At 41.2% G+C, this 13,973-nt stretch overlaps 1 protein-coding gene across 1 annotated transcript; it reads right to left on the reverse strand.

Annotated features, from left to right (window-relative positions):
* Positions 1–204: 204 nt before the first annotated feature.
* On the reverse strand, positions 205–9,595 carry LOC138957824 (unconventional myosin-VIIa-like; the record flags this gene model as incomplete). Its single annotated transcript, XM_070328876.1, has 5 exons — positions 205–3,570; positions 4,509–4,628; positions 5,215–5,298; positions 7,090–7,206; positions 9,529–9,595. Coding segments are annotated over 5 exons (496 nt in total), but the record flags the coding sequence as incomplete, so codon positions are not given.
* Between the last annotated feature and the right edge of the window lie 4,378 nt (positions 9,596–13,973).

Here is a 13,973-nt window from a genome sequence, read left to right on the forward strand (position 1 = left end):
TAACACTCAAGGAAGTCTCCCGGCTTCTCTCTTGTATGGCGCTAAACTACCGAGTAATACTTACAAGGTTAACCTAGCAATAAACCTTCCTGTCATTGTTGGTTATGCCCCTTTCAATAATGCACATAAGAAAGTATAAATGCTCACAAACATATCACCACAAAATACTGCTATGAACAGAAAAGATTCATCGACACAAGAAAAGCCTTAATTCCCACCTATTTGCTAGCTTCTGTAGGCTTACTCTGAACATGTGCACACGACGAAAAACAAAGAAAAGGTAAAAGGATGCATAAGTGTGTCTAACCTTTCTAAAACATAAACACGCTTTAAATCAGTTTTCATAGCAGAAGAGTTTTACTGTAAAATAAAAAGAAACGCACCGGTGTAACACGAGAAAATTACTCCCACGAGATTTTTACTCCGGAGTAAACATTTCGTACGAAAAAGTTACTCCCTTTACAAAAAAAGCACTCCCCCATTGCACGAGAAAATTACTCCCCAAGACAGGTGAGTTCCGAGTAAACATTTCGTACACAAATGTTACTCCCCTGACGAATAAATACGAATAAATTACTTCAGCCCAACACGAGCAATTTAACTTCCCATGCCAGGTGTACGAAATTGTTACTCCCTTGTCCCCTGTTAGTCTTGGTGGTGGAAGGGGTGGAAGGAGGGTAGCGCGACATTCGTGTGCGCGAGATCACTTATTGGCATTATCCCTTCGCCCGCATCCCATTTTTGCGTACGAGATTTTTTTACTGGAAGTAAATAAAATGGGGAGTAAAACTTTCGTGGAGGGAGTAATTTTTTCGTGCCTTGGGGAGTTCTTTTCTCGTACGAAAAGTGTACTCGGAGTAAGAATTTCGTACGAAATATTTACTCCGGAGTAAATTTTTCGTGGAGTAAAAATTTCGTGTTACACCGGCATTAAAACGTCTATATTTTTCAGGCATTCAAAGTAGTTCTGTATCCACGTTCATTATCAGGAAAGCTGGTATATCGTTTTGTGGATTCAGTGTCATAATTATTCAGATCCGTTTCTTCGAGAGTCGTACATATATATTCAGATCTGTTTCTTCAAAAGAGGTATTTACAATATGTTTCCTGTAAAACTTAGCTTTTGAAGACAAGTTACTGGTCAATATCAACACAAACAATTGGACTAACGAGAAATATATTCAGTTCCTCAAACCCCAGGATAGGGTAACAAAAAACACATATTTTAGAGACGTACAGATCTCTTTCCCTCTGTCTGTCTGTCTGTCTGTCTGTGTTTGCGTGCGAGTGTGTATGTGTGTGTGTGTGTGTGTGTGTGTGTTTGTTTGTATGTGTGTGTGTGTGTCAGTCTGACCGTTGTGCTTACATTTCTCCGTCTGTACGTCAGTCTGTACCTGTGTATGAGCGCGTGCGCGTGAGTATGTACATACAGAGGACATGCCATACAAATAAACACTTCAGATATTCTCCACGTATCCAGAAGGAGTGCCTAAACAACGGATTTTTGACTTCTACGACACAGTCTGAGACACTTGAAATATCTCGTCCTTGCCTCTACAAGGCGTTCTAACAGAAAGGATCTTATCACTGAAAATATTCAGATCATCACTTAACTAGAAGCACTATATGCCTAGTATCATTCTAATGCATGACATTCACGATTTCATATGCTAATGAACGTGTCTAAATCATTCTTTCCTTTGGTTTCACACGTACAAATGTGCACACTATAATCTTCTCAAAGTCCGACTCAAAATCGTCAAGAATCATCCTACACAGAAAGTATGACTGACTATGCATTTTGTCTAATGATTTAGATAACTTTTTTTAATATTACTACTGCGTTATTAATTAAGATGAGAAAGAACCATTTACGACGATAAAGACTACACAAACATCTTTGCCGTAAGTCAAAGTGTCCTACTGGTGGACAATTATTATTCATACAAACTATACAAACTGAGACAAAAGCCACACCTCATAAAACCGTGCCTATACGGAATGTGATATAATAATGTTGTCCACTATTTCATGCGTTACGCGGAGTTTCAAGAACATTATTCACTCACGCACGCACTTACGCACGCATGTACGTACGCACACACACACACACACACACACACACACACACACACACACACACACACACACACACACACACACACACACACACACACACACACACCAATAATCCCACAAAAGGGCCATTCCTCCAATAGAGACACCATAAGGAGACTTTGGATTGGAATCATCCAACTATTGTTGGCCGCACTGTGAGACAACATGTTGCTCAGATATGGAATTTGCCTACACATCCCACGTACGATATGTCTGGAAACACCTCCGCGCGGAGGGGTTTTGCTGCCAGCGCAGCAAAGATAAAGAGGGACAATTTTCTCGGCTAGCGCGGCAGCAAGCACTATGTCTCCAGACTGTACACCGCTTTTATCCACAGCGTTGGACATTCACGCAAGAATTCGTAAATAATCATGTACGTACACCCAAGCACACCAGGCGGGTCTATACAAACGAAAACCTCACGCAGATAAGTGAGTATTCAAAAATTCAACCCAATCATGCCAGAAAATAACCTGGGTGCTGGTTACCATGGGTACTCCCAACCAGAGCTGACACTGAAGAGCTACATGGTTTTAAGGTTTTGAAGGGACAATCCAACACATAATTATAACATCGTACCTTGCGATGCTCTCATTCAAGTCACAGATAAGCAATAGTTGCACGCTAATTTTAACAGGGCACGCTAATTTTGTTCAAGATTGGTTGGTGACAAAACAGAACAAACCAGTAATTTTCTTTTGACCAGTAGAGCAGTTTGGGGCACATCTGAAAAGCTTCTAGTCCGTTTCTACATCAAGCACTTTCTGCTTTCTTTCCAGGCAAATTTCAGTGCCAACCACTGGAAATGCGGAGATGTTTCCCATTACTGAAACCTCAAATCAAGAATGTTAAAATATCAAATAACCAAAGGGAAGTAATCGCTCTTTATGCATACGACATGTGTAATAGAGTAAGCGAGAGTTGTACGGAACCTTTTCTCCTGGCACCTGAGAGGATAACAAGCATTGAAATGAACAAGCGACTTTCATCCTCAAACTTTTATTTATTTTTTCTTCTCAAGAATGTTAAAGTTAGCGTAACCCACAATGTGTTGTTTTGATGCCCCGTGATTGGTGATCTTAGTTGCAAGTTATCAGAACTGTGGATATTCAGCACGGCTGTTCAACGGGCTCAATTTCTGCTACTCTAGCTGCAGGCTATTTTTAGCACCCATCCTTTCCCCACAGCAGAGATAGCACAGCAGCTAGTAGCTCTCTCAGTGCTATTTGGTAGCCAAACTATTCCCTCTGCTGGGCAATTTTTAACTCACACTAGAACACAAGCTAGGAACAGCCGTGAGCAGTGTCCTGCAAATGGAAGTTGAAGAAACAGTGCATGTTGAGCTCAGCAGAAGCTCTCCCCTACGTTGTTGTAAAAGCCATGTTTGCGTTTCATCTGATTGTTCATCACCCACGAGATGTGAGACATCAGCACGTCGTCCATGTTGTGACCCTGTAACAGAAAACAAGAAAATGTGATGATTGTTGACAAGCACACCCGATTTGAACAATGTACATGGCGTTTTTGACAGGTCGCAGTTAATTTTTAGATAAAACGAAAAGTGGCATATTTGATTGGTGATAGCTATAACGCCAAGAAAACAAAATCAAAAACAACGATAAGTGGCTTTCAAAAGTACTGCCAACAAGCCCCCCCAAAAAAAAACCATGAATGGCCTAACGTGAACTTTAACCTAAATGAAGCGATAAGTGCCTTATATAATTACTGGCGACTTAACCCCCCCCCCACCCCCCAAAACAAAATAAAAACAAACAAACAAAAAACTGATAGCTTACCCAAGCCGAGTCGCAATACATGGATTAGATGATTGCTGACAGTTTACCTTATTTTTTTGTTTGTTTGTTTGCTTTACGCCCAGCCGACCACGAAGGGCCATGCTTTGACATATAACGTGCGCCACACACAAGACAGAAGTCGCAGCACAGGCTTCATGTCTCACCCAGTCACATTATTCTGACACCGGACCAACCAGTCCTGGCACTAACCCCATAATGCCAGACGCCAGGCGGAGCAGTCACTAGATTGCCAATTTTAAAGTCTTAGGTATGACCCGGCCGGGGTTCGAACCCACGACCTCCCGATCACGGGTCGGACGCCTTACCACTAGGCCAACCGTGCCGGTCTTTACCCTAAATGAAGCGACACAAGGCATATGTGACAGCAGATAGCCTACCCCTGTTATAACAGCTGAATTCTTGAATGAATCTGTAAATGGTTTCTGTTTTGGTTGACAGTTTTATTACTGAGTGTTTCTGTGCACGTGTGTGTTTGTGCACGTGTATGTATATGTGCGTGTGATGTGCAAGTTTCTTGGCATATGTGCTCGTGCTATTCGTTTGTCCATGGTATGTTTGCGTCAGTATACGTACGACGTTTGTTTCCAGCAGTAGCTTGGTGGTACCGTTGTTGCCCATGATGATGAGGGTGAAGGAGTTCTCGTCAAACGCCCAGTTAGGGATCTTGGTAAACTCGTGTGTTTGTATGATCTCCTGTGGGACACAAAGTTCATAATTCGACTGTACAAATAAAATCAGGACAGAAAAAAATGCGGGGGTGCGGAAAATCTAAGGAAAAGAGAAAGTAAGAAGGAAAGACATGAAAATAGATAGATAAATAGAACATAAAGTCAGAAAGATCAAAATGACGAAGGAAAACAACCGTCCAAAAATCCCTGACAAAAGACAAAACAATGAAAGAAAGAAAAAAAGAACTGAAGAGAGAAGAAAATAAAGAACTGACGAAAGAAAGACTTGACAAAATGAAGAAAGAACTGATGAAAGAAAGAGAGAAAGAACTGACAAAAGGAAGAAAGAAAGAAAGCAAAATAATGACAAGCAGGTATTAGAGTCAGCTTATTGTGTGCAAGTGAAACAGCTACGAGTCCATACTTTGTTTAATACACTTTACAACTGTAACTTTTATAGCCTCAATCCAATCATCTTTCCCATTCCTTCTCCCTCTTCTCCCAACTTCTGTCTAACGCATTACCCCACCATGTCATAATTACTCATACTTTCTGTAACTGTGGACATGCAGGTCGAATAGTCAGCAAATCAAATGAAACAGGGAACTCACCTTGGACTGAAGGTCAGAGATGTGGACACCTGATGTGTTGATGCCCAGAAGACAGTATTTGGGCAACGACTTGGACACTCGTTGCTGCAACAGATCGAGATTGATTAAATAAAAAACAATCAAACTATTCAGCATTAACGTACCTCCAGCGTCCTCTTCTCCAAAGATTAACTCATTAATCGCACTCATGAAAGAAGAGAGACTAACCGACATCTCAAACGATCATCTCTAGAATAAATCACTTTTTTAAAACTATTAACTTTTGAAACAATCTAAATACATTTCTTTGTCGTTTGTTTTAGACACACAAAAGCCAAAAGATAAAGACATAGATACAGCCCCCCCCCCCCCCCCCAATCTCTGTTACCAGATTTATCTAATATTACATCGTTAACCCAAGGTAATTATTAACAGCTATTGTGTTTTCAGTGTAGCAATAGGGTCCGATATTTAGACGAGACAAGTATATATAATGCTGACGAGTCGAAGACGAGTCGCATTATACTTGTTCGAGTCTAAATATCGGACCCTATTGCTACGCTGCAAATACAATAGCGATTTTATAGCTGTTCTGACCTTGATTTGTTGTTCCAAACTTACAAAATGACAGTTTTTGCGTCGATGCGTTGATCTCAGGTTTTGATAGCAGACGCCGTTTCTTATGCGCATTAGCTTTGCGCAGGCGCCACACTGACTTGGGAAAAAAACTCGATTTGACAACACAGCTGTTAAACAGCTTTTTATTAGTTCATTCGTATACAACAAAAAGAAGTTTGATTTTTAAAAAATTTGACCAAGACTACTTATGAAGAAGACCAAAACACAACATCAACGGAAAACTAGAAACAACTGAAGAACTAGGATGCAACAAGGGGAGGAGAAGAGAACAGCTAATCCGTACAACGCGAGCAGACGGCAGCGAAGTTTTCAGTTTGGGTAATTGGCATTTATACTTGTCTCGTCATGAAGCGAATTTTTTAACCTCAGTTATAAACGACTACATGGATGTTAGTGCCATGGGTTGTACATCAATACTTCAGAGAGGAAGTGGGGTATTTAGTGTGGAGTTACGAGATAAGAAAAACCGAATGCGAAAGTTTGTGTCAGTCGGCAACTGAGCTCACACAGGCACACAAAACAGCTGTCCCGTTTTACTCCCCTGTTTGTACTACATCTTTCGACTTTTGGCATTTTGTGGTGTTTAGGGACAGAAAATAATTGGTTTAGTCCTGTTTCATCGGGAAGTTAGCAGAAAAGGGTATGCTATCGACATTTGTAAAGCTGAAAAACAATCCCGAGAAGAATTTCAAGATGTCAGTGTATGCTGTTGTCGATTGAAACATCGTGTGGTACAGATGGGTAAACCGGAACCATGCGTCTTTGTTATTGCCAATATGCTTTTGGATATTGGCAAAAATGGCCGACTTCCGTAGCATTATGCTTTGATGATCGAAAAAGAGATGTGTGAGACCATCCAATCACAGCCCCCGAATTCCCCCACGTGTCCATCAGAATAGCTATATACATTTATGTTATTCCTTCAATTTGTGTTCGCCCTCGACATTCATTTCTTTTGTAAAACAAACAACAAATTCAAAAAGAATTGATTAGTCAATAAACATCCGCCAAAAATAATCACGACAAAAATATCTACAGAAACACAAGAAATACACAGACACAGCCTCACAGACAGTCAGACAGCATACCAGACATACAGACCAACAGCTAACCAGCCAGCCAGCCAGCCAGCCAGCCAGCCAGCCAGACAGACAGACAGATAGACACACTGACCGACAGACAGACAGACACTGACTCACACACACACGCACACCACCGCTCATCTTTTGCTGACAAGGGTAAACATTAAGAACTCACCTTGACCTCAAAGAAGACAGACCCGTATGTAGGCCACGTGACGGCAACACGCAGGAATCGGAGACGAGCCTCGTCCTGAGTTATGCCGTTGGTCTTCTCATACTCCGTCTCGACTTCCTGCATATCAGATATTGAACATGTAAACAGCCACTGTACACATGAAAGGCTCGATCTGAGGTAAGGTTTATAGGTTCCGCAAGCGACCCCTCCCCCCCTTCTTAGCCGGAAAAGGTACCTCTTTTTTCTCAAGGAAAGTCCCAAAGACTTCTTTCAATTGCTAAATGTCAACAGCATCTGGGAGACACGGACCTCCAAGCCCCCCCCCCCCCCACCGCCTGCACAGCCCCTGTAGCCCTACCTTTTTTGTAAGCTTTTCACGCCCATACACAAGGTCCATCTATGCCATATGCCATGTATCATGGAAAGTTAAAACATTAACGAAAACAGTATAATCATTGTCGGTAAAACCTTCAATGGTTTCAAAAGAAGGAATGTTCGTTGAAGGTTTTTATTCTTTTCGTGCAAGGGATCGTTTGTGTACCTCCACATATCTGTCCAGGCTATATGCTTTCTTTAAGTTTGTTAAAAACATCCTTTCACCAGTACACATACCACGTACCACCACACTACACCCATGATAGTTTCCGTACAGAGTTGGATTTTGTTAATGAATAGCCAACTTGCACAATACCCCGCTGGAATAGCTCTCCGGTGCGAAAGATAAGGAAGGTTCACTTCCCTGCGGGCAAACGTTTTGCTCTCACAAGTGCTGGTGTTCTCTGGCTTGTGTTAACAAATTAAAAAAACTCGATCGCCTTTCCTTTGTGCACGGGCCATGCTTGGGTACTTTGAACGAACTTTAGGATTATTCTTGCGGCTATCATTGCTGCAGCACACTGTTCACAGTGAAAATTCACACTTTTCAAGGCGAAGTGTCCAGACTGAAACGCAACCTCTCACAGAGCTATCCGGACATGCCCGCATTTTGCGGCAGATCTCGCAAGGCCACGCAAGTTAACGCAACTTTATCGCGCGACTTGGCGGCGCAGGCCGATAGGGCAAGTCGCCTCTTGATTCGGTGTGAGTCGGTGAAATAAATGATGACGTCATGCACTATCTTGGATCTAGACCATTGTTTTTTGACATCATCGATTACACATAACAGGAAGGAACCTGCTTTTAAGCCTGTCTTTCACTAGGCGAAGTCGACAACGCGAAGTATACTTCGCGAAGCTGGCCGCACGGAGCTGTAGCACTACGTTTTCGGTAAAAAAGACTTCGCGAAGCTGGCCGCACGGAGCTGTAGCACTACGTTTTCGGTAAAAAAGACTTCGCGAAGCTGGCCGCACGGAGCTGTAGCACTACGTTTTCGGTAAAAAAAAGACTTCGCGAAGCTGGCCGCACGGAGCTGTAGCACTACGTTTTCGGTAAAAAAAAAGACTTCGCGAAGCTGGCCGCACGGAGCTGTGGCACTACGTTTTCGGTAAAAAAAAGACTTCGCGAAGCTGGCCGCACGGAGCTGTAGCACTACGTTTTCGGTAAAAAAAAGACTTCGCGAAGCTGGCCGCACGGAGCTGTAGCACTACGTTTTCGGTAAAAAAGACTTCGCGAAGCTGGCCGCACGGAGCTGTAGCACTACGTTTTCGGTAAAAAAGACTTCGCGAAGCTGGCCGCACGGAGCTGTAGCACTACGTTTTCGGTAAAAAAGACTTCGCGAAGCTGGCCGCACGGAGCTGTAGCACTACGTTTTCGGTAAAAAAGACTTCGCGAAGCTGGCCGCACGGAGCTGTAGCACTACGTTTTCGGTAAAAAGACTTCGCGAAGTCGTCGCGTAGTCGACTTCGGGCTGAATTAAGGACAGGCTTTAAGGCATGCACCATATCGTAAATGTTCACATACAGTAGACGACGCCAACATACATGAGGCTGACAAAGGGCGGGGGATATAGCTCAGTTGGTAGCGCGCTGGATTTGTATTCAGTTGGCCGCTGTCAGCGTGAGTTCGATCCCAGGTTCGGCGGAAATTTATTTCAGAGTCAACTTTGTGTGCAGACTCTCTTCGGTGTCCGAACCCTCCCCCCGTGTACACTACATTGGGTGTGCACGTTAAAGATCCCACGATTGACAAAAGGGTCTTTCCTGGCAAAATTGCTTAGGCACAGTTAATAATTGTCTACCTATACCCGTGTGACTTGGAATAATAGGCCGTGAAAGGTAAATATGCGCCGACATGGCTGCAATCTACTGGACGTATAAAATTTCATCTCACACGGCATCACTGCAGAGCGCCTAGAACTGTACCCACGGAATATGCGCGATATAAGCGTCATTGATTGAAAGGGGTTGAAGACAACAGTCATGTTCAAGTGCACTGAACAACAATAATACTAATGTCTCTGACTAAAGCAGTCGGATTGTTATATGTACATGTTCAACTGACCTTCTTGACGTCATCCAGTTTGCCGTTCGGGGGAAAGCCTCGCGGAAGAAGGGTGGGGGCGATCTCACTGAAAGAAGTCAATAGGGTTAATGCTGAAATGGGACGCAACTCTGTCTCGCAGGAGTTGTAGGAGTTATTTTCCTTGACTAACAGTCAAACAATGGATTCCTCCTTACGTCGCGTGTCTGATCACGACATCGTTTAGCATTTAGGATCAAATGGTGCCAATGTGTACACAATGCACTAATCACAGACAACGGTTATACACTTTACGTACATGTAACTCTCCAACTGACATTGTCTGCCACTTGAAACAAATGACTTTCGAAGGAAAATTAACTCCAATATATAAATATTATGTATGATTTTTAATAATTACTTGCACTTTTTGAAAATAAAGCTTTTTCTACGATAAGGTGTTTACCCCCTAAATGTATAAGTAATCCGGTAGAAAAACCGGAAGTATCGTGTACTAAGCATATGTATATGTTTAAAAAGTTAATTGTGTTAATGTAGAACATCTTGCCTATGTATATGTTTAGGTTTTGAATACTTTAAGGGAAAACCATAGCCATTATTCATTCATCTTCAACTAACACCCCTAATCTCAGGGCACATTTTGTTAGTGGGGGTAGGGTTTCAATCAGTCAAAAATCACTTTCATTCAATATTTTCTGCCATTTCAAATACATACACGTAATTGCACAATTTCTTGAATTTTAAGATGCTTTAACTGACTATACCAAGAAAACCTGCACTTTTTGTAGAATTAGTTTTTTGTCCATGATTTATGTTTAAAAATGTCAATTTTTACGACAAAAAATGCTAACGGTTGCCTCACCAGAGGACACGTACCAACGACGTGAATCGTGTCTGCCAATTAAAATGCATATATTTTGAAATAAGGGGAATCATAACATATTTCACTGTAAAATGTCTCACTCTAATACCTTCTGGGTTCATTGTGTATTTGGTTAAGTGAATTGCAGATAAGTTTTTTTTGAAAATGAGAGCTATACATATATTTTATTAAAACTGAAACTGGTGGAGTGAAAAACAGACCTGTTTTGAAGAAGTCGTACTAAAATCATTTATGGGCTTGAACTTCACAGTTTGCGTGTTATCTTTTAAAGAAAACCCGTTTTCATCACTAACAATGACCTAATTTACACATACATATCGGTCGGTCATAGTCGCGTTTTTTTTTAGAGAGGTAGTGTACAAAATGTCGTTTTGTACGTTTAAATTACATGTCCATTATTTTAGTCATATATCAATCAATAAATAAATGCGCATACTTTTATTAAACGTTACTTTCACTTTAAGATCGCTTCTAACATTTAGTATAATTTCTGACAAATGCACGCTATGTAATAAATTGATAATATTATGGACGCCATGTGGTAAAACCGGAAGTTGAATTATTTTGCGATAGCAAAATCCTTTTACAATGATCACTTTCCTTTTATATTAAGCTGATCTTTAACGTTATGGGTAAAAATCTAACAGATTGAACCAAATTATCCTTTTTCAAGCCTGTGTATGTGTAAACTCTTTTTTGCTTCGACCCGGTTCGGTTTTCGGAGTTGATTCAAAATCATCCATTATGTATCTTATGTGACTGTTGTTTTCCTCGGTAAATTAACAATTGTTGATGTAAAATAATTCTAGCTGTGAGAATAAACAATTTTCAAGATGTTTTTGATTGCGGTTTCAACCAGGCGTTCAGTTAGCTATACATATCGATTGAGAAAATGGCATTTCCTGTTTTGTCGTCCGCATGTTATACAGATGTTGTTAAAAATAAAACTGTGTATACGAATTAGGCATTTTACTTGCTGTCTGATGGCAAAAATCTTTAGCTTTCGTTTAAGGTATAATTTGCTTATATCCGTATGCAGTCAAGCGGTACATGACGGTTTTTTGTAACCTACCCCCTGCGTCATGGCTGCATTTTTGCAGAATATGGGTCATGTTACAAAAACGCTTCTCATTCTTAGGTGGTTGGGTTTAGCCATTTGTCGTTTACCGAACTGTGGCTGCAAATAAAACGAACTTTCCAAAAAACATAATATCTAATGTGACCACCAAAAGTAACCTTTACACTATAGCCAGCCAGGTGACTAGTAGAGCCTAAACTGGCTTGCAATTTGGTTAATTGCTTGACACAATGTTCCGGCTCGGAGCAAATCTTGAAGCAAGGAACTGATGCACCTGCCTCACAGGTCTAGTCGACAAACCTACCTTCGCGCGTGATAAATAGCAACTGAAAATTAGCAATTAGCAAACATTTACCATAAAATATATTTTCCAGCCTGGCCCGTTCCTCATGCTCATTTTTGCCCCATGTACTTTACATAAGTTTTCACGTATGTGTGTTGCGCGCGCGCGCATGAGTGTGTATGTTTGTGATAATGTATTATTGTGCAATAGTGCGTGTGTGTGTGTGCCGTCGCGATATAACCTTCGTGGTTGAAAACGACGTAAAACACCAAATAAATAAAGAAAGAAAGTGTGTGTGTGTCCGCGCGTGTGATAATGTTTTGTAGTGCATTGTTTTATTCATTGATATAATAATAATAATAATAATAATAATAATAATAATAATAATAATAATAATAATAATAATAATAATAATAATAATAATAATAATAATAATAATAATAACAAGAAAGTATGGAGAACAAGAAATTCCTCCGATAAGAAAAACACCCCCGTCAAAGGGAAATAACCTTCTCAGCTGGTGGCAGTGAGAATGGTTATTTCCCTTTGACCAACGGGGGTGCCCGTCTATAAGTCCTTGTATAATTTTAATCCACCAATAACTCCCTAACCGTGTGTTTGACTGATCCCAATGTTTGTAAGGACCGTCTCAGGAATGTATAGAAGCTGTTCACCAAGTTTGGTGACGATCGGTCCGTTCATTCTTGAGATCTACTTGCGAACACAAACAAACACACAAAAAGACACAAACACACAAACACATCGACCGAAACCTATTCACACCCCTATACCGGGGGTGTAATAAATGAGCATTTATATAGCGCAACATCATAACTTTACAATTATGCTCTTTGCGCTTGACACATTTAAAACAAGAAATTCCTCCGAGATAGGAAAAACACCCCCGTCCTTACCATTCTCACTGCCACCAACTGAGAAGGCACTGCTAACAAGTGTGGTTAAAATAAGTTGATTGAGTGGACAAAGAGACAGGAGGAGAAAAAGACAAATCAATATAACTCTTTCTGTAACACCTACTGACCGCATTTTTTGTAAAAACCGTCTCATGTATATAATATAAAACATGCTCAGCACGTGTGGATTAAATAGAGCCGAATACCCGGCTTGAGTGGCGCACTGTACGCCGACTTCGAACCATGGACCCGTCAAGCTTAGGTCCCTTCCAGACTCGTGGAATGGGAACAGCACGAACATGATTCAGGGGCCATAATGCCATTCCTGATCATATCATGTCGAGTCCCATACTTGTCGACGACGCCCTAGGTACCACATCACAAACAGAACTGTGCAATACACAGGTGTTTTCTACAGACACACTCAAACACACACACACACACACAGAAGCCGTATATATATATATCTGTTACAGGCATTAAGTGAAACCAGGCATTACGCGTAATGCCTGAAATGTTCAGGCATTACGCGTAATGCCTGTGAACACTAGGCATTACACGTAATGCCTAAAAATACCAGGCATTACACGTAATGCCTGAAATTTGACTCTCAAAATTACGCTTATTGCCTGAAGCAATAATGTTTTAGGACAAAGTGTTGACAAAATGTCATGGTGTGAATATAATAATGAGTGATGGTTCGCAATGCAAAATAATGTATTTCTGACATATATGTGACTCTCCACCACGGAATGAGTCGCATGTCACCTTTGCATGATTTTCATATTTTTACATTTTCCTAAAGAGTTTGTTATGCTCTATCCAGTGGTGAAAACCGTTTTAGAAAAGAGCGAAAACTGTTTGAGTTATAAGCCTGTGACTAAGGTGACCCTTACACTGTTACCAGACACTCCCCGGACTTATATTAAGCCTAGCGCAGAACCGCGCGAGGTGACATGCGACTCATTTCGTGGTGGAGGGTCACATATAGTGTTCACCACAGTTTGAATTTCACGTAAGTGTGAGTGTATGTCACAATGGAAAGCCGAGGTCCAATATTTCCAGTCGAGTTTTCACCAGTTGCTTATTCGTCACCATGGAGGATAATGAAAAAGAACAATTGTTTACTCGACGTTTGTTTGAACATTATGAAAAGGACGGCAGAAAGTTGCTCCCGAAAGCTGTGTACTTCAGAACAATCGAAGAAGTAAAAGCTGCCTTCCAGAAAACGACAAAGTCACGTCATGAGTATCTCTAGGGAAAGTAAGTGATGTGTAGTGTTTGTCAAAAACAGATTTGAGTGTTGGT

Source organism: Littorina saxatilis, unplaced genomic scaffold, assembly GCF_037325665.1.
Source record: "Littorina saxatilis isolate snail1 unplaced genomic scaffold, US_GU_Lsax_2.0 scaffold_2277, whole genome shotgun sequence".
NCBI lineage: Eukaryota > Metazoa > Mollusca > Gastropoda > Littorinimorpha > Littorinidae > Littorina > Littorina saxatilis.